This window comes from Ovis canadensis, chromosome 7 (genome assembly GCF_042477335.2).
Source record: "Ovis canadensis isolate MfBH-ARS-UI-01 breed Bighorn chromosome 7, ARS-UI_OviCan_v2, whole genome shotgun sequence".
Classification (NCBI taxonomy): Eukaryota; Metazoa; Chordata; class Mammalia; order Artiodactyla; family Bovidae; genus Ovis; species Ovis canadensis.
In genome coordinates, this window is record NC_091251.1 from 13,677,008 (window position 1) to 13,697,500 (window position 20,493).

At 39.9% G+C, this 20,493-nt stretch overlaps 1 protein-coding gene across 8 annotated transcripts in view; it reads right to left on the reverse strand.

The window, feature by feature from the left end:
• APC (APC regulator of WNT signaling pathway) overlaps positions 1-20,493 on the reverse strand; it is a 133,214-nt gene that overhangs the window by 44,016 nt on the left and 68,705 nt on the right. For all 8 annotated transcript variants that reach the window (XM_069595250.1, XM_069595248.1, XM_069595246.1 and 5 more), the window contains 2 exons: positions 15,932-16,040; positions 13,315-13,428 (listed from right to left, as the gene is read on the reverse strand). In XM_069595250.1, coding sequence (XP_069451351.1) covers positions 13,315-13,428; positions 15,932-16,040 — 223 coding nt within the window. The remainder of the gene's footprint in view (positions 1-13,314; positions 13,429-15,931; positions 16,041-20,493) is intronic.

Sequence of the window (20,493 nt, forward strand, 5' to 3'; positions counted from 1 at the left end):
ACCATGTCCAATTTTCACCATGAAAATACGCGGAAGGACTTCTGGTAGCTCTCTAAAGATTCTGCAGAGATGAGTGACCACTTCTACATCAGACACCAAATACATCCTGGCGTCACAGAAACAACACAACTATCTACACTTACTACCTTCATGTTTCATTGTTTTCCTCTCTTCATACAACCAGCTCCCCCTCATCAATAAAGTCCCAAGTCAAAATTTTTACTATTTAGAGGATGAAAACAGGAAAATATATCTAACATTCCTCTTCACAGAACTGTATTTCTGTACTGCTATTAGGTCACTAAACCCTGTAATCATCACCTTGATGACCGCTTCCACAATAACCTGTGTGCTTTTGTTACTCAACATAAAACGGAAGAAGCCGGTAGCATTTCTTTCCATTCTCTATATGACAATCTTGAATATTTATGAAATTTAATTAAATGCAAAATGCTTACTTGTTCAGGCATACAGAGATGGTATGACTTTTGAAAAACTGATATAAAAATTATAAGGTAATATAGTTTGATATATATATTGAAATTCCATTTAGAATCAAACTCCATACCCACCGGAGACACTCAGAGGGCTCAAACAAACTTTACGTGCATCAGGACCAAGAGACCCTACAGAGACTGAGAAGGAACTGTGCGTGAGTATCTCCTGTGAACATATGGGTCAGCAGTGACCTGCCTCAGAGAGGGGCTCTGGGTGCAGCAGACTTGGGTATCGCATAAGTCCTCTTGGAGGAGGCCGCCATTAACCCCACCATAGAGCAGGCAGAACTTACATAGGACTGGGGAAATAAGACCCCTGGAGGAAACAAACAGAACCTTGTGTGCACCAGGACCAAGGAGAAAGGAGATTGACCCAGACTTGCCCGTGAGTGTCCAGGAGTCTCCAGTGGAGGCATGGGATGGTGGTGGCCTGCTGAAGGGCTGGGGGACTGAGCGTAGCAGGGCCTGCACGGGATCTTTTGAAGGAGGTCACCATTAACTTCATTACCTCCACTATAGTTTGCTGCTAAGTCACTTCAGTTGTGTCTGACTCTGTGCGACCCCATAGATGGCAGCCCATGAGGCTCCCCCATCCCTGGGATTCTCCAGGCAAGAACACTGGAATGGGTTGCCATTTCCTTCTCCAATGCATGAAAGTGAAAAGTGAAAGGGAAGTCGCTCAGTCGTGTCCAACTCTTCATGACCCCATGGACTGCAGCCTACCAGGCTCCTCCATCTATGGGATTTTCCAGGCAAGAGTACTGGAGTGGGGTGCCATCACCTTTGGCCCCAGGTATACAGCAGGGAGGGATGACAGCTCCACCCATCAACAGAAAACTGGATTAAAGATTTACTGATCCTGGCCCCGCCCCTCAGAAAAAGACCCAGTTTCCCCCTCAGTCAGTCTCTCCTGTCAGGAAGCTTCTATAAGCCTCTTATCTTTCTCCATTAGAGAGCAGACAGACTGAAAACCACAATCACAGAAAACTAACCAATCTGATCACATGAACCACAGCCTTGTCTAACTCAATTAAACTATGAACCATGCCGTGTCGGGCTGCCCAAGATGGACGGATCATGGTGTCGAGCTCTGACAAAACATGGCCCACTGGAGAAGGGAATGGCAAACCACTTCAGTATTCTTGCTTTGAGAACCCCATGAACAGTATGAAAATGCAAAAAGATAGGATACTGAAAGATGAACTCCCGGGGTTGGTAGGTGCTCACTACGCTACTGGAAATAACTCCAGAAAGACTGAAGAGATGGAGCCAAAGCAAAAACAACATCCAGTTGTGGATGTGACTGGTGATGGAAGTAAAGTCCAATGCTGTAAAGAGCAATACTGCATAGCAATGTTAGGTCCATGAATCAAGGCAGATTGGAAGTGGTCAAACAGGAGATGGCCAAGAGTGAACGTTGACATTTTAGAAATCAGCAAACTAAAATGGACCGGAATGGGTGAATTTAGCTCAGATGACCATTATATCTACTACTGTGGGCAGAAATCCCTTAGAAGAAATGGAATAGCCATCATAGTCAACAAAAGAGTCCGAAAGAGTATTTGATGCAGTCTCAAAAACGACAGAATAATCTGTTTGTTTCCAAGGCAAACCATTCAACATCACAGTAATCCAAGTCTATGCCCTGAGCAGTAATGCTGAAGAAGCTGAAGTTGAATGGTTCTATGAAGACCTACAAGACCTTCTAGAACTAACACCCAAAAGAGATGTCCTTTTCATTACAGCGGACTGGAATGCAAGAGTAAGAAGTCAAGAAACACCTGGAGTAACAGGCAAATTTGGCCTTGGAATACAGAATGAAGCAGGACAAAGGCTAATAGAGTTTTTCGAAGAGAACGCACTGGTCATAGCAAATACCCTCTTCCAACAACACAAGAGAAGACTCTATATATGGTATCACGAGATGGTCAACACCAAAATCAGACTGATTATATTCTTTGCATCCAAAGATGGAGAAGCTCTATACAGTCAGCAAAAGCAAGACCAGGAGCTGACTGTGGCTCAGATCATGAACTCCTAATGCCAAATTCAGACTTAAACTGAAGAAAGTAAGGAAAACCCACTAGACCAATCAGATATGACCTAAATCATACCCCTTATGATTATACAGTAGAAGTGATATACAGATTCAAGGGATTAGATCTGACAGAGTGCCTGAAGAACTATGGATGCATGTTCCTAATATTGTATAGGAAGGAGGGATCAAGACTATCCCCCAAAAAAAGAAGTGCAAAAAGGCAAAATTGTTGTCTGAGGAGGCTTTACAAATAGCTGTGGAAAGAAGAGAAGTGAAAGGCAAAGGACAAAAGGAGAGATATACCCATTTGAATGCAGAGTTCCAATGAATTGCAAGGAGAGATGAGAGCAATCCTCAGTGATCAGTGCAAAGAAACAGAGGAAAAGAACAGAAAAGGAAAGACTAGAGATCTCTTCAAGAAAATTAGAGATACCACGGGAACATTTCAGGCAAAGATTGGCAAAATAAAGGACAGAAATGGTATGGACCTAACAGAAGCAGAAGATATTAAGAGGTGGCAAAAATACACAGAAGAACTGAACAAAAAAGTTCTTCATGACCCAGATAATCATGATGATATGATCACTCACCTAGAGCCAGACAACATGGAATGCAAAGTAAACTGGCCCTTAGGAAGCATCATTACAAACAGAGCTAGTGGAGGTGATGGAATTCCAGTGGAGCTGTTTCATATCTTAAAAGATGATGCTGTGCAAGTGCTGCACTCAAAACGCCAGCAAATTTGGAAAACTCAGCAGTGGCCACAGGACTGGAAAAGTTCTCTTTTCATTGCAATCCCAAAAGGCAATGCCAAAGAATGCTCAAACTACTGCACAATTGCACTCATCTCACACGCTAGTAAAGTGATGCTCAAAATTCTCCAAGCCAGACTTCAACAGTATGTGAACTGTGAACTTCCAGATGTTCCAGCTGGTTTTAGACAAGGCAGAGGAACCAGATATCAAACTGCCAACACCCGCTGACTCACTGAAAAAGCAAGAGCATTCCAGAAAATCATCTAATTCTGTTCTATTGTCTATGCCAAAGCCTTTGACTGTGTGGATCACAACAAACTATGAAAAATTCTTAAAGAGATGGGAACACCAGACCACCTGACCTGCCTCTTGAGAAACCTGTGTGCAGGTCAGGAACCAACAGTTATCACTGGACATGGAAGAACAGACTGGTTCCAAATTTGGAAAGCAGTATGTCAAGGCTGTATCTTGTCTCCGTGTTTATTTAACATATATGCAGAGTACATCATGAGAAACACTGGGCTGGGTGAAAACAAGCTGCAATCAGGATTGCTGGGAGAAATACCAATAACCTCAGATATGCAGATGATACCACCCTTACGGCAGAAAGTAAGGAAGAACTAAAGAGCCTCTTGATGAAAATGAAAGAGGAGAGTGAAAAAGTTGGCTTAAAGCTCAACATTCAGAAAACAAAGATCATGGCATCTGGTCCCATCACTTCATGGGAAATAGATGGGAAAACAGTGGAAATAGTAGCTGACTTTATTTTCTTGGGCTCCAATATCACTGCAGATGGTGACTGCAGCCATGAAATTAAAAGACGCTTACTCCTCAGAAGGAAAGTTATGACCAACCTAGATAGCATATGTAAAGCAGAGACATCACTTTCCCAACAAAGGTCTGTCTAGTCAAGGCTATGGTTTTTCCTGTGGTCATGTATAGATGTGAGAGTTGGAGTATAAAGAAAGCTGAGTGCCAAAGAATTGATGCTTTTGAACTGTGGTGTTGGAGAAGACTCTTGAGAGTCCCTTGGACTGCAAGGAGATCCAACCAGTCCAAGCTGAAGGAGATCAGTCCTGGGTGTTCACTGGAAGGACTGATGCTGAAGCTCCAATACTTTGGCCACCTGATGTGAAGAAATGACTCATTTGAAAAGACCCTGATGCTGGGAAAGATTGAGGGCGGGAGAAGGGGATGACAGAGGATGAGACGGTTGGATGGTATCACCAACTCAATGAACATGAGTTTGGGTAAACTCTGGGAGTTGGTGATGGACAGGGAGGCCTGGTATGCTGCGGTTCATGGGGTTGCAAAGAATCAGACACAACTGAGTTACTGAACTGACTGACCTCTAAAACATGTATAATAGTAAATTTGAGATAAATTAAAAGATCCAGTTGAAAAATAAAACATTAGATTTACTAGAAAAAAATATGAGGGTATATTTAAAGATAGGAAAAGATGTAAAAATAGGTCGAAGAAAGCACGAATATGACAATATAATTAATTTAGCATTACAATAAAAACTAATTTTTTGTTATCATTAAGCTAAAGTAAGTAACAGATTTGGCAGGGAAGGGTTGTGAAATACATCATGTACTGGATATTAAGATGGGTATTAAGCATATATTAAAATATCTCTTAAGTATATATGAATAAGACATCTAATAATATGAAAAAAACAGCAAAAAGAAAATCTAAAAGTCTAATACATACATGAAAAGATATTCAACTTCAGTTACTCATGAAAGTATAAACTAAATGACAAGATAATTGTTTCACATGCCCATTGACTGTTAATTATAAAGTTTGACTCAATTTCTGAAGGAAAAAAAAACAACAGTCAAAGGAAACAGAATTCTCATATACTCCTGGGAGGAATGTAAACTGATAAAATCATTTTGAGTGCAATCTGGCAAACACTATTCAGAACACTCCTACCTTAGGGCCAGGTATGTATGCCAGAGCAGAGGTCAGCAAGTTACAGCTTGCCAGTCATGTGTGTCTATGGATTAAGTTTTACTGACACACAGCAATGCTCATTTGCTCATATACTGCTGTCTATGGTTGCTTTCTTGCTACAAAGGCAGAGTTGAGTAGTCGCAACAGACCACATGGTCCACAAAGTCTAAAATACTGACCATATAGCCGCCTAAGAAAAAGACTCCTGAGCTAGAAAAAGACTCTTGAGCTACAAAAACTTTTGTGCACATTTATAGGATATGGATAAGTATGTTTATCAGAGTTGTTGTAACAGTGAGAAATTATAAACAACCTAAGTATCTGTGAACCAGAAAACAGGTAAAGCTACACAGAACTATGTCATCCATGTATTTATAAAACACTACAGCAGTACAGAAGTATAAGTAACCTTCACCCTACTAATCCCCAACTCCCAGAAAAAGCTCTTATGAACAACTTGATGTATATTTATCCAACCTTTTCTTACACGCATAGAGGAGAGTAGGGAGCACCATACTAGGTGCCCAAATTTGTGCTGAACAAATAAAGAAACAAATAAACAAATAACCAAACTGTTAATGGAGATAGCTAGAGACTAATTCAAACAGGCATGGGCAAGAGTGGAGTTTGTTTCAATTTCCCCTGAACTGTTCAACAGTCATTTGCACGGGTTTTATTGGTCATCTGTGTTTTCTTTTCAATAAACTGAATGATTACATCCTCTGCCCATATAAAAAAGAGTTGCCTTTTTCTTATTAGTTTGTAGAATTCTTACAGTACAGGGATATTAAACCTTTCTCCCTTGATGTGCTCCCAGATGAATGCTTTTAAAATTTTACAAAGTAAATCCTCTGCCCTCCTATTGCTTTTGAGTTTCCAATCTTAATTAAGATCTCTCTTGTCCTAGTTTCTTCTATTAACTTTATTTCTTACATTTAGATATTTAACTCACCTGTAACTGTTCACGCACAAGATGTGAGGTAGGGATCTACTTTCATTTCTGTACTACCAGACAGGGCTTCCCTGGTGGCTCAGTAGTAAAGAATCCGCCTGCCAGTGCAGGAGACGTGGGTTCCATCCCTGGGTCGGGAAGATCCCCTGGAGAAGGAAATGGCAACCCACTCCAGGATTCCTGCCTGAGAAATCCCCTGGACAGAGAAGCCTGATGGCCTACAGTTCACGGGGTCACAAAAGAGTCGGACATGACTTAGTGATTAAAAGACAACTACCACCAAAAAGGTTCCTAGTTATTATCCATGTGTTCACTGAGCTATTTACCACTCCCCACCCCGCCCCCGCCCCAAACCTGCAACTTTTATCATTAAAAGATTCCAGATTCCCTTCCTCTTTTTCTAGTCTCTATTCTATTTGCCTACGTCTATTCCTGTGCTATTAATATCATACTGTGATTACTGCAACACCTGTACAGTAAATTTTACCAAATGGTAAGGTAAATCCTCACTCATTATAATTTTCTTAAATACTTTTGGAAATTCTTACTTTAGAAACTTAAGAATAATTTTTCTGGGCTCTAAAAAAACTAAGATTATGACTGGAATCATATTATCTTTCTCTATCAACTTTTTAAAGAGGACATCATTAGGATATTAAAATCTTCTCACCTAGGAATCTTATTTATTTTTAGCAACAGAGACATCGACGGTTTAATGGAAGGGGGATCTTACACACCTGAAGCAAGGTCCTGGAGTGGTCCCCTACCACGTGCGACGGACTGCAGGCAGGACACGCAGCAGGCTTCCCTCTCGGGTGGAAGGGGAGACTGCCAGTTATAGAGTGAGGTCGGGTTGGCTCATTAGTCACCAGGGAAACCAGCAGAGGGGGAGAGCCCTTCACGGCCCCAGTGATAAGCACAGTCAATAGCTGGGGCCAGGGGCAAGTGTGTGGGCAGGTCAGTCTCGTACGCAGGGTGCAGGGGAAGCAGGCACTCAGAGGATGTACAGACAGCAAGAGAGCAGCTGGCTGGAGGGGTCTGACTACTCACTTCACTCCACACCCTGCAGGACCCTTACAATCTTAGCTGGCCTCGCTTTTGCCATATCCCTGGCGTCGCTGCGACCAGGTAACACAAACACAACGCAGACAGCCACACGGGCTTTTCTACTTTCAAGGCTGCACAGTGTGTCCTTCAGCAATTTGATATTTCTCTTCATGTGGGTCTGTTTTCGGTATTTTAAAGTTTCCTGGCATTATGAAGAGATCCTTCTATCCAACTGCCATTTCCAAATGGTAGCCATTGCTAATAGAGAAACACTAATTCATCTTAACTCCAGCCACCTTACTGAGTTCTCTCATTAGCTAAAATACTTTCTGGCTCTTCGCCGTGGCTTTTCTAGGTAGACAACTATATAATTCACAATTATTTGGTCTCTTCTAGTTGGAAAGCAGTGCAGTAAACAACTTGTTTTCTTTCTACCTGAATTAGTGGAACCTCCAAACAAAGTAACAGTGATGACAGCAAGCAGCAACCCATGTTAATGACTGCAACGGTAATAATCTAATTACTTCTCTATTTTCTCAATCTAATGTAATGTTGGCTTCTGTTTCTGGTACATAATTATTGTTTTAAAAAACTTTCACTCTATTTTTATTTTACTTGGAATTTTTATCCATCTTTTTTGCTTACAAAGGAGGTACCACATTTTATTCTCATGGCCTCAGGCCTTCTTGGAATTCACTTCCATGTTCATTAGCTGGCCATTCTAGTCTTACATGTTGAGTCACTCAAGCAGAGTTACAAGGGAAAGAATTACTATGGACAATTATTTTCATTATTCCCATTACCTAACTATTAATATTTGTAACAGCTGCATACTACTAATTTAATAACTACCCAAATGATGGACAGTGAAATTGTCTCTCTCTGTAAGTGTCTTACAAATAGTGTTGCAATGAATATCATAAAATCTATACTTATATTCTTGCTGCTTTAAGTAGACATTCCTGGAGGACGTATTCTGAGAGTCTTACAGAATTACTAGGTCAGAGGGTACAAACATTTTAACTTTGACAGGGAGTGCTACAGAGTCCTTCAGGATTGTACCAGTTTATTCTTACAACAGGCAGACAACGCTTCGTATTACAGTCTCTCGCCATCTCACCAGTATTACATGACACTAAACTTTAAAGCTTTTGCCAGTCTGATAGGCAGAAAATTAACCAACCAAACAATAAACCACCACCACTAACAAAAAACATTATTTTATGTTACTTTTCCCTAATGACTAGTGATGTTTAAGCATCTTTTCACAATTATTTATTAACCACTTGTACTTCTGTGATGGGACTACTCATACCTTGTGATTATTTTCCTCTTTGGTTGTCTTGTTTTCAACTGATTTGTAGGTGCTCTCTGTATATTAGGGATATTAACTCCTCATGTGTACTACAAATACTTCCATTTTTGCTTTGTGTACAATATTTCTTTAACCCTAACCTTAATATATTTCCAGAATAAATAAATGTTTGTTGTATTTATAAAATATGGACTAAAAATTCCTGAAAATATTAACTAGCAAAAGAAGAACACTATATTCCAGAACAAAATTAAAATGAATACATCTGCACATATCTGGACAAAACGGCCAAGAAAGAACTCAAGTTAATCTGTTTACAGTAAGCTGTCTGGAATATACATATTTATATTTATATATTAATACAGAAATTTTCATTTCTACATCTCATTTCTTAAGTACCTCTAAAACAAATCCCTGGTAGCTCAGAGGTTAAAGCATCTGCCTGCAATGCAGGAGACCCAGGTTCGATCTCTGGGTTGGGAAGATCCCCTGGAGAAGGAAATGGCAACCCACTCCAGTATTCTTTCCTGGAGAATCCTATGGATGGAGGAGCCTGGTGGGCTATAGTCCACGGGGTTGCAAAACGTTGGACACGACTGAGCGACTTCACTTCACTTTACTTCACTTCTAAAACAAACACATTAACAGATATAGAAAAACTTGCATACAGTATGCCATAAGCTCACATTCTAAAAACGTAAATTCCGCTGGAGAAGGGAATGGCAAACCACTTAAGTATTCTTGCCTTGAGAACCCCATGAACAGTATGAAAAGGCAAAATGACAGGATACTGAAAGAGGAACTCCCCAGGTCAGTAGGTGCCCAATATGCTACTGTAGGTCAGTGGAGAAATAACTCCAGAAAGAATGAAGGGATGGAGCCAAAGCAAAAACAATACCCAGTTGTGGATGTGACTGGTGATAGAAACAAGATCCGATGCTGTAAAGAGCAATATTGCACAGGAACCTGGAATGTCAGGTCCGTGAATCAAGGCAAATTGGAAGTGGTCAAACAGGAGTTGGCAAGAGTGAACGTCAACATTCTAGGAATCAGCGAACTAAAATGGACTGGAATGGGTGAATTTAACTCAGATGACCAGTATATCTACTATTGCAGGAAGGAATCCCTCAGAAGAAATGGAGTAGCCATCACGGTCAACAAAAGAGCCCGAAATGTAGTACTTGGATGCAATCTCAAGAACGACAGAATGATCTCTGTTCGTCTCCAAGGCAAACCATTCCATATCACAGTAATCCAAGTCTATGCCCCAACCAGTAACGCTGAAGAAGCTGAAGTTGAACGGTTCTATGAAGACCTACAAGACCTTCTAGAACTAACACCCAAAAAAGATGTCCTTTTCATTCTAGGGGACTGGAATGCAAAAGTAGGAAGTCAAGAAACACCTGGAGTAACAGGCAAACTTGGCCTTGGAATGTGGAATGAAGCAGGGCAAAGGCTAATAGAGTTTTGCCAAGAAAATGCACTGGTCATAGCAAACACCCTCTTCCAACAACACAAGAGAAGACTCTACACATGGACATCACCAGATGGTCAACACCGAAATCAGATTAATTATATTCTCTGCAGCAAAAGATGGAGAAGCTCTATACAGTCAACAAAAACAAGACCAGGAGCTGACTGTGGCTCAGATCATGAACTCCTTATTGCCAAATTCAGACTCAAATTGAAGAAAATAGGGAAAACCGCTAGACCATTCAGGTATGACCTAAATCAAATCCCTTATGATTATACAGTGGAAGTGAGAAATAGATTGAAGGGCCTAGATCTGATAGATAAGAGTGCCTGGTGAACTATGGAATGAGGTTCGTGACATTGTACAGGAGACAGGAATCAAGACCATCCCCATGGAAAAGAAATGCAAAAAGAAAAATGGCTGTCTGAGGAGGCCTTACAAATAGCTGTGAAAACAAGAGAAGCAAAAAGCCAAGGAGAAAAGGAAAGATATAAGCATATGAATGCAGAGTTCCAAAGAATAGCAAGAAGAGATAAGAAAACCTTCTTCAGCGACCAATGCAAAGAAATCGAGGAAAACAACAGAATGGGAAAGACTAGAGATCTCTTCAAGAAAATTATAGATACCAAGGGAACATTTCATGCAAAGATGGGCTCAATAAAGGACAGAAATGGTCTGGACCTAACAGAAGCAGAAGATATTAAGAAGAGATGGCAAGAATACACAGAAGAACTGTACAAAAAAGATCTTTACGACCTGGATAATCACGATGGTGTGATCACTCATCTAGAGCCAGACATACTGGAATGTGAAGTTAAGTGGGCCTTAGAAAGCATCACTACAAACAAAGCTAGTGGAGGTGATGGAATTCCAGTAGAGCTATTTCAATCCTAAAAGATGATGCTGTGAAAGTGCTGCACTCAATATGCCAGCACATTTGGAAAACTCAGCAGTGGCCACAGGACTGGAAAAGGTCCGTTTCATTCCAATCCCAAAGAAAGGCAATGCCAAAGAATGTTCAAACTACTGCACAATTGCACTCATCTCACACGCTAGTAAAGTAATGCTCAAAATTCTCCAAGCCAGGCTTCAGCAATATGTGAACCGTGAACTTCCTGATGTTCAAGCTGGTTTTAGAAAAGGCAGAGGAAACAGACATCAAATTGCCAACATCTGCTGGATCATGGAAAAAGCAAGAGAGTTCCAGAAAAACATCTATTTCTGCTTTATTGACTATGCCAAAGCCTTTGACTGTGTGGATCACAATAAACTGTGGAAAATTCTGAAAGAGATGGGAATACCAGACCACCTAACCTGCCTCTTGAGAAATCTGTATGCAGGCCAGGAAGCAACAGTTAGAACAGCACATTGAACAACAGACTGGTTCCAAACAGGAAATGGAGTTCATCAGGGCTGTATATTGTCACCCTGCTTATTTAACTTACATGCAAAGTACATCATGAGAAATGCTGGGCTGGAAGAAGCACAAGCTAGAATCAAGATTGCTGGGAGAAATATCAATAACCTCAGATATGCAGATGACACCACCCTTATGGCAGAAAGTGAAGAGGAACTAAAAAGCCTCTTGATGAAAGTAAAAGAAGAGAGTGAAAAAGTTGGCTTAAAGCTCAACATTCAGAAAACGAAGATCATGGCATGTGGTCCCATCTCTTCATGGGAAATAGATGGGGTAACAGTGGAAGCAGTGTCAGACTTTATTTTTTTGGGTTCCAAAATCACTGCAGATGGTGACTGCAGCCATGAAATTAAAAGATGCTTGCTCCTTGGAAGAAAAGTTATGAGCAACCTAGATAGTATATTCAAAAGCAGAGACATTACTTTGCCGACTAAGGTCTGTCTAGTCAAGGCTATGGTTTTTCCTGTGGTCATGTATGGATGTTAGAGTTGGACTGTGAAGAAGGCTGAGTGCTGAAGAATTGATGCTTTTGAACTGTGGTGTTGGAGAAGACTCTTGAGAGTCCCTTGGACTGCAAGGAGATCCAACCAGTCCATTCTGAAGGAGATCAGCCCTGGGATTTCTTTGGAAGGAATGATGCTAAAGCTGGAACTCCAGTACTTTGGCCACCTCATGCGAAGAGTTGACTCATTGGAAAAGACTCTGATGCTGGGAGGGATTGGGGGCAGGAGGAGGAGGGGACAACAGAGGATGAGATGGCTGGATGGCATCACGGACTCGAAGGCTGTGAGTCTGAGTGAACTCCGGGAGTTGGTGATGGACAGGGAGGCCTGGCGTGCTGCGATTCATGGGATCGCAAAGAGTCGGACACGACTAAGCAAGTGAACTGAACTGAACTGAAATTCATATAAACCAGAGTAAAATTTCTCATAGTTTTTCTATCAACAAACAAACAAAATCTCCCTGGTAATTTAAAATAATTTCATGAAAACACCAAACTGTTATAAATACTAAATCTGTATTAATTGTATCATATAATTTAAAGTATTTTTGGAAATTCATTATATATTCTTGATTCCATGCCACTTATATGGTGATAAACACCTTCTCCCAACACGTAACTTATCTTTTCACCATTTTTTTTTTTTTTTGGCTGTGCCACTTGGCTTGTGGGGTCTTAGTTCTCTGAACACAGCTGGAACTCAGGGCCTGGCAGTATGAGCACTGAGTCCAGACCGATGGACAGATAGGAAATTCCCAAACGTGTTTTTTCCCCTTTTCATTTTCTTTAAGGTGCCTAATAAAGATAAACTCTTAATTCTAAAGTAGTAAAATTTTACCAATCTTTACAATTAGTCTAATGTCTTAAGAAATCCTTTCTTATCCCAATATTCTTTCTTCACGTAGTCGAGGGTAGAAACATGGGAATGTTCTCCATGCAATTCGTTTCTCTTTCCAATGTTCTCTTTATACCTTTCTCTCCTTGAATGAGACTTACCTTCTTTAATATTCTGGGTTTCATTATACAAACACAGAAGTAAAAATCTCAAAGGATAACTAAAGTTAGCTAGCAACTAATAAGATGACCAGAATCGAATTCTTTTTCCCTCTTATAATTCCAAGGCATAGTAGAACAGTACCAGAGGACTGAAGTATGAGGGCAGAATTATGTGAATACTGGTTATGCTTCCCAGCAGCCATAGTAATTATTCTTATTTTGAACTAGTGCCAAAGTAAAGACAGACTTTAAAATATCTTTAATAATAAAACTTAGCCAAAGTTAACAGAGCGGTAATTCATTAGATTCTTCATAGAAATCTAGCTATTACTGTTTCGTAGTTTCATAATAAATGTTACCTGTGCTCGTTTTTCCATATCCTGGCAAGTACCTAGCTGTTCTTCCATTGCAACTCTGATTTGCCTTGCCTCATATTCCAACTGCCTTCTGGTCATATCTGTTTGTAAGGAAAACTAAAACCACAAATAAAATGGAAATGTTAATATCTTGTGTTTATCAGTAAAAATAAAAAAGCATATAAGTATCAATAAAGAAAATGAATAAACAGATACATGTTATTATATATGAGAAAATTATTTTTTACTCTAAGAAGTCCTAAAACTTGATCAGTGTGAGGCTCGGCCTGGGTTTCTGATCTGAAGAGTTGAAACACTTTCATTTCCCCACAGTCACAAATAGTTTTAATTAAATTGTACTAGCTCTTTAAAATATATATATATATTGGTCCAGTTAAGGTAAGCCTAATTTTAGTTACCTTACAATTCTTCTGCCCTGAAGAAGCACTACTTTGAATTATTAAAAACTGGTATTAATGTGGACAAAATAGGAAAATCATGAATCAGGCCCATCATCCTTAAGTTGATACCTCACTTTAGGATTGTTATATACATATAGAATAAACTGAGAGAACTTTCCCACATGTAAAATGAAGACAGAATAAAGAAAAGCTTTTATATAATACAATCATAAATTGCGAGATAACACAAACTTTTTGGTAAAAATATAAATATGAACCAAAGCTGAAACAAACCCAAAACAGTACTTCTTCATGGAGTGGGTGTTAGTACATTCAAAACTTTATTAGCCCTCTAACTACAATTCCAGACGCTGTGGTAACTGCTAGGTATAAAAAATGATGAAAAGAAGAAGGCAAAGAAACTTACAAAGACATGCTCCAAGGCTAAAAAAACGAACAGGCAAAATGACAGGTGACAGTTATAATGGACCAGGAAGGGAATAATCAAGTGCTGTAGATTTTTCATGCTCTGTAAGTCCAATAAAAAGCTGCGTGCGGACAATTCCCTGCAAGTCCAGGGGTTAGGATTCCATGCGCTCACTGTCAAGGGCACAGGCCTGATCCCTGATCAAGAAGCGAAGACCTTACATACACACATACTCACACACACAAAAGCTGCATCTGTATGTGTCTGACTCAGAATAGCATTCTGCAGGCCTAAGAATCCCAAACTGTGCTGTCCGGCAAGTTAGAGGAGCTTCCACCCTTTTCCCTTGCAATATACAGACGACACAGGCAGAATGTGTTCCTACAGGCATATCCACATCGTGTGTTGCAACACAGTTGAAACTGTCTGCATGCTGTGAGTCATGTTATAACTACACTTATCTGTCCTCCACTTCTAAAAATCCCTTGCACAAAAGGTTGAAGATGACACATTATGCTACAATAATGTGGTTTAGATCTGATGTTTTAAGCAATGCCTAGTAACCTGGTAAGTATTTCCATATGAAAGCATTCTTAACCTGGCTTCCCAATATAAAATAAATATTTTGTGAATTTATAAATATTTATGAAATATAAGCAATTTACATTTGCTAATGTTGCCTAATGGTCTATAATGTCTTACATATCCTCTTAAATAAATGTGACTGACTATATGGTAAATTAATATGGGAATGATTTGACAACTGATCTTTGTTTCAGGTATTAACCAATTGCTCTTGAACTGTTTCATACACAACTGCGTGCAGACAGCTGGACTCTAAATACTGTACATTTTAATCACCAAAGTGAATGTTAAGCAAAACACCGCTTTAACATTAAAAGCAAAGATCCCTCCAAACCCTCCTGAGCTCCTAATCCTCACACGTCAACACTCTCTATGAACTGTTCTTTCATTTGTGGTGTCTCCTGAGCTCCCAAAAGGATGTTAAGGACATTGTCAGGAAGGGAGATTCCTTCCCTCTCACAAACCTGGATAAGTGTGTGCTCAGGAGGCTGGGCACTAGTTCTAGCTCCTGCCAGACAACGCCCACGCAGGAAACTGATTAACTGTGTGTTTTGGAAAAGGTTTTTCCTTTGTTGTACTTTTTCTTTTATTATGTCCTCTCAAAAGTTTATTAGAAAATGAAAGATCTAAGCTAAGAGTGGAAGATTAATTTTAATTGGCCTATTAAATTGTTTTAAAATTTATGGGTGACAGTTAAAGTCTTATTTAAAATTATTAATGTATTTCAGAAATGTTCTTATATGTATCATCCCATGAATAAAACAGTTAACTTGGAGAGGTTGGGTAGGGAGGGAGAGGCTGACGGAATTAAGTTATTTTTTACATAGTTACATTAGCAAAACAAACAACTTTTAGTGCCTGCAAAAAGCCCTAACGTCTGTGCGAACAGCTACCGTCATTTACAGTAACTAGAACAGGGCTCAAGTTATCTCAAAGATACTTTCATTGCAAAAACCATCTGCCTTGAGTCCTGTAACATAGTTCAAAACACAGACAGATGGTGATGAACATTTCTACAGAGTATCTTTGGTAATTCAACACATCTAATAAAAAACCCAGCTGAATCCTGAATCTTCTAGTTGTATCATCTTTATATACAAAATTCAATGACTATGTATTTATGTTGAAGTTGGATAAAGCATATTACAGTTATAAACTTAGATACACTTTCAGATATAAAAATAAGTTGTTTTGTCAAGTTACTTACATTTTCAGTTAAAGGAAGGCTGTCTATTCTTTTAGTGAGATTCTGAAGTTGAGCATAATACCAGTCTTTTTCCTTTTCTTCTTTGTCAAGGTCAGCAAGAAGCAATGATCTGTTTTTCAAAAAAAGTTAAGTTTACACAATGCTAATACAGAGCACATAACAGCGACTCTTATAAGCTATAAATGTAATGTTTTCTATTTAAAGTAATATAATGAATAAGTAAGAATTTTACTAATTTGAGATTTCTGAAGGAGGGACTTACAGTCATTAAAATTTGAATATTAAAAGTTTTAAACTTTTTCAGCTAAATAAGATGGCAACCATTCTTACTAGAATATTTACATTTCAACCAAATGCTTTCTTCACATTTATTTACAGCCTAAGAATTCGATGTTGGTATACAGTAAAAAGTACAGATTTAATAAAACTCAGATCTAAGAATAAAAAGTACAATAAAAGAGCAAAGAAAAGCAGGAATTATGCAAAAAATAAGTCTGGAGTATAGGCAACTATTGCATGTAGCTTTCAGCTTCTTCTTGGTTAAAATAAGAAATATATTATCACTGTGTATAAGAGGAGGTTGTTCTGAGGGAGAGAAACATTTTCTTAGGCTTGGAATCTGAAGATGAACTTGTTACATAATTTCTGACAACCCAATCAATGATGTCCTCAATAACAACCTATATCAATACTCTATATCTGATCAATATAAACATAATGCAAAATAAAGTGTTAAGAGGAAAAAATCAGTAGGTACAAGTAGTATTAAAGATCCTACATGGCTCAGATGGTAAAGCGTCTGCCTGCAATGTGGGAGACCTGGGTTCAATCCCTGTGCTGGGAAGATCCCCTGGAGAAGGAAATGGCAACCCACTCCAGTACTCTTGCCTGGAAAATCCCATGGACAGAGAAGCCTGGTAGACTCCAGTCCATGGGATCCCAAAGAGTCCGACACGACTGAGCGGCTTCACTTTCACAAGAAGTATATGATCTATGTCCTTTTGTGTGACTCTTTCCCTAAGCGACCACTATTACTCTTGTATTTATTTCCAGAGACATTCTATAAAAATGAAAGAATATATGTGTGTATATGTACATGTACATTTAAAAACATAAATAATAGCATATTATTATCTGTGTTGTCATAACTTTACCACTTAAAAGTCTATCTTGCAGATCATTCTTGTATCAGAATATAAAGAGGTCCTATGTGTTTTTCTGCTAGCTGCAAAGATATTTATGAATCCATACAAGAATAAATAATAACTGGTTCTATGTTAGAGGGCATTTAGGGTCTTTTTTTTCCCATTTAGGGTCTTTCTAATCTTTTGCTATTATACATATATCCTTTTATGTAACTTTATTGTACAAATATGCAAGCATGTATAGATGACAAATTCCTAGGATATCTAAATTTTTAACTTACTGTCCTTACTAGATATTGTACCAATTTATGCTTCTGCCACCTTTGACAATCTAAATGCTTTATCAAACTTTTAAGATCCTTTTACATTTCTAGGGTTTAAAAAATGGTATATCATTATGGACTTCCTTGTTTCTGGCCACGCTATACAGCTTGTGGGATCTTAGTTTCCAGACCACAGATGGAACCCCAGCTCACGGCATTAGAAGTGCAGAGTCCTAACCACTGGACCAAAAGGGAATTCCCTATTCCTAAGGTTTTAATTTGATTTCTTTTAGTATGGGTAAGGGGAAACATTTTTCCAAGTTTAAAATCCATTTTTATTTCCTTCTCTGTGGCTTTTTCTTATTTACAGGACCTCTTCTGTGTTAAGAATGATAGTACTCTGTCAGTTATAAATGTATTTTCTGTTAATCACTTGAATATGAGGATATTTTTTTACTACAGCTTCTGGGCTTTGCTCTTACCAAGTCATTCCCCACTCTGACTCTGTTATTAACACTTTAAAATTCTGTTTGATTATATTTTCTTGATGAGTATGTATGCATGTATGTGCAAAGTTTTACTGTTGCTAAACCTTCCTTTCTTTACTGAGAAATAGGAAACAAGCTTTCACTTTTTGCTGCGCCAGCCTCACGGGAAGGAATCCATGGGCAGAAGCCCGCTCCTGGTCACGACGCAGCCACCTGAGGCAGAGGCGCTGGACAAAGAGGAGCCTCCCTCTCCCTTCCATTTTTGGCAACAGGAGCAGGAGACAGCAGTGCAGAAGTCCTGGAGCCCTTTCCCAGGCTGGGTACTACAGCTAGCCAAAAATGAGACCTGACCCTGGTTCCAATGATCCCTGGTGAGCACCTGCAGGATCTACCAGGACTAAGGCAAGGAAACAAGGGACAGAGGGAGATGCTATTTCTTCTGACTCAGTCGTGTCCAACTCTTTGCGACCCCATGAATCGCAGCACGCCAGGCCTCCCTGTCTATCACCAACTCCCGGAGTTCACCCAAACTCATGTGCATCGAGCCAGTGAGGCCATTTAGCCATCTCATCCTCTGTCGTCCCCTTCTCCTCCTGCCCCCAATCCCTCCCAGCATGAGGGAGTCAGCTCTTTCCAATGAGTCAACTCTTCGCGTGAGGTGGCCAAAGTACTGGAGTTTCAGCTTCAGCATCAGTCCTTCCAATGAACACCCAGGACTGATCCCCTTTAGGGTAGACTGGATGGATCTCCGTGCAGCCCAAGGGACCCTCAAGAGTCTTCTCCAACACCACAGTTCAAAAGCATCAATTCTTCGGTGCTCAGTTTTTTTTCACAGTCCAACTCTCACATCCATACATGACCACTGCAAAAACCATAGCTTTGACTAAACGGACCTTTGTTGGCAAAGTAATGTCTCTAGGTTGCTCGTAACTTTCAAGGAGTAAGCGTCTTTTAATTTCATGGCTGCAGTCACCATCTGCAGTGATTTTGGAGCCCAAGAAAATAAAGTCTGACACTGTTTCCCCATTTATTTGCCATGAAGTGATGGGACCAGATGCCATGATCTTAGTTTTCTGAATGTTGAGCTTTAAGCCAACTTTTTTATTCTCCTCTTTCACTTTCATCAAGAGGCGTTTTAGTTCCTCTTCACTTTCTGCCATAAGGGTGGTGTCATCTGCATATCTGAGATTATTGATATTTCTCCTGGCCATCTTGATTCCACCTTGTGCTTCTTTCAGCCCAACGTTTCTCATGATGTACTCTGCATATAAGTTAAAATAAGCAGGGTGACAATATACAGCCTTGATGTACTCCTTTTCCTGTTTGGAACCAGTCTGTTGTTCCATGTCCAGTTCTAACTGTTGCTTCCTGACCTGCATATAGGTTTCTCAAGAGGCAGGTCAGGTGGTCTATTCCCATTTCTTTGAGAATTTTCCACAGTTTATTGTGATCCACATAGTCAAAGGTTTTGGTATAGTCAATAAAGCAGAAAGAGATGTTTTTCTAGAACTCTCTTGCTTTTTCTGATTACTCTTCAATAAATTGGCTTATTTAATCAAGATCTGGGTGCTAAAAGTCCTCAAATGAATAAGCTAATTTTAGCGATGGTATTGGAATGAGAAAAATGTTAAGGAGAATAGGGCCAAGTTGTTGCTATCAAGTGTAAGACTGAACTCTGGCAAAATGCTCTTGCTTGGGAAGCCAAAGTCAAGAGCCAACATGATCACAAGCGGTTAACTGACAGGAATTATCTTATGACTCGCACCACAGTGTTTAAGGCTCAAAACTGAAACCAGGCACTGGCTCGGAAGCTGGCGGGTCTTTATCGTCTAGCAGACTGAAGGCTTGTTTAGTGACTGCCAACAGTCTTCTTTAAAACGTAAATGTTAGGTAGGAAGTTAGACAGGAACAAGGGGAGGGCTGGCTGAAAGGGATGCAAGCTGATCTCTGAACATCCCAGACACACCCATGAGAGCTCACAGACGTTACAAAATAACCAGAGACTTTTCAACTACTGCAGGTGGGCCCGGCACAGAGTGGATACAAAACCACCACAGGGGCTTCTCCAGGTAACCTTAGGCAGCCAGGAGACTATTAAGGGCTCATGAAATTCTCAGTTCAGTTCAGTCACTTAGTTGTGTCTGACTCTTTGCGACACCATGAATCGCAGCACGCCAGGCCTCCCTGTCCATCACCAACTCCCGGAGTTCACTCAGACTCACAGCCTTCGAGTCCGTGATGCCATCCAGCCATCTCATCCTCTGTCGTCCCCTTTTCCTCCTGCCCCCAATCCCTCCCAGCATCACAGTCTTTGCCAATGAGTCAACTCTTCGCATGAGGTGGCCAAAGTACTGGAGTTTCAGCTTTAGCATCATTCCTTCCAAAGAAATCCCAGGGCTGATCTCCTTCAGAATGGACTGGTTGGATCTCTTGCAGTCCAAGGGGCTCTCAGGAGTCTTCTCCAACACCAGATGTAGATGTAGATTAGATGCAGATGAATACCTAATTCATCTAATTTTAATATCGAATTCATCTAATTATAAGATGGAATTAGGGGAAGACATATGGTAAGGCATAACAACACAGCCTGCTGTTATATAACTTGAAACTGTCAATTGGCCTTGAGTGTATGACCATTTGCATCCCTCTCGTTGATTGGTGGTGGG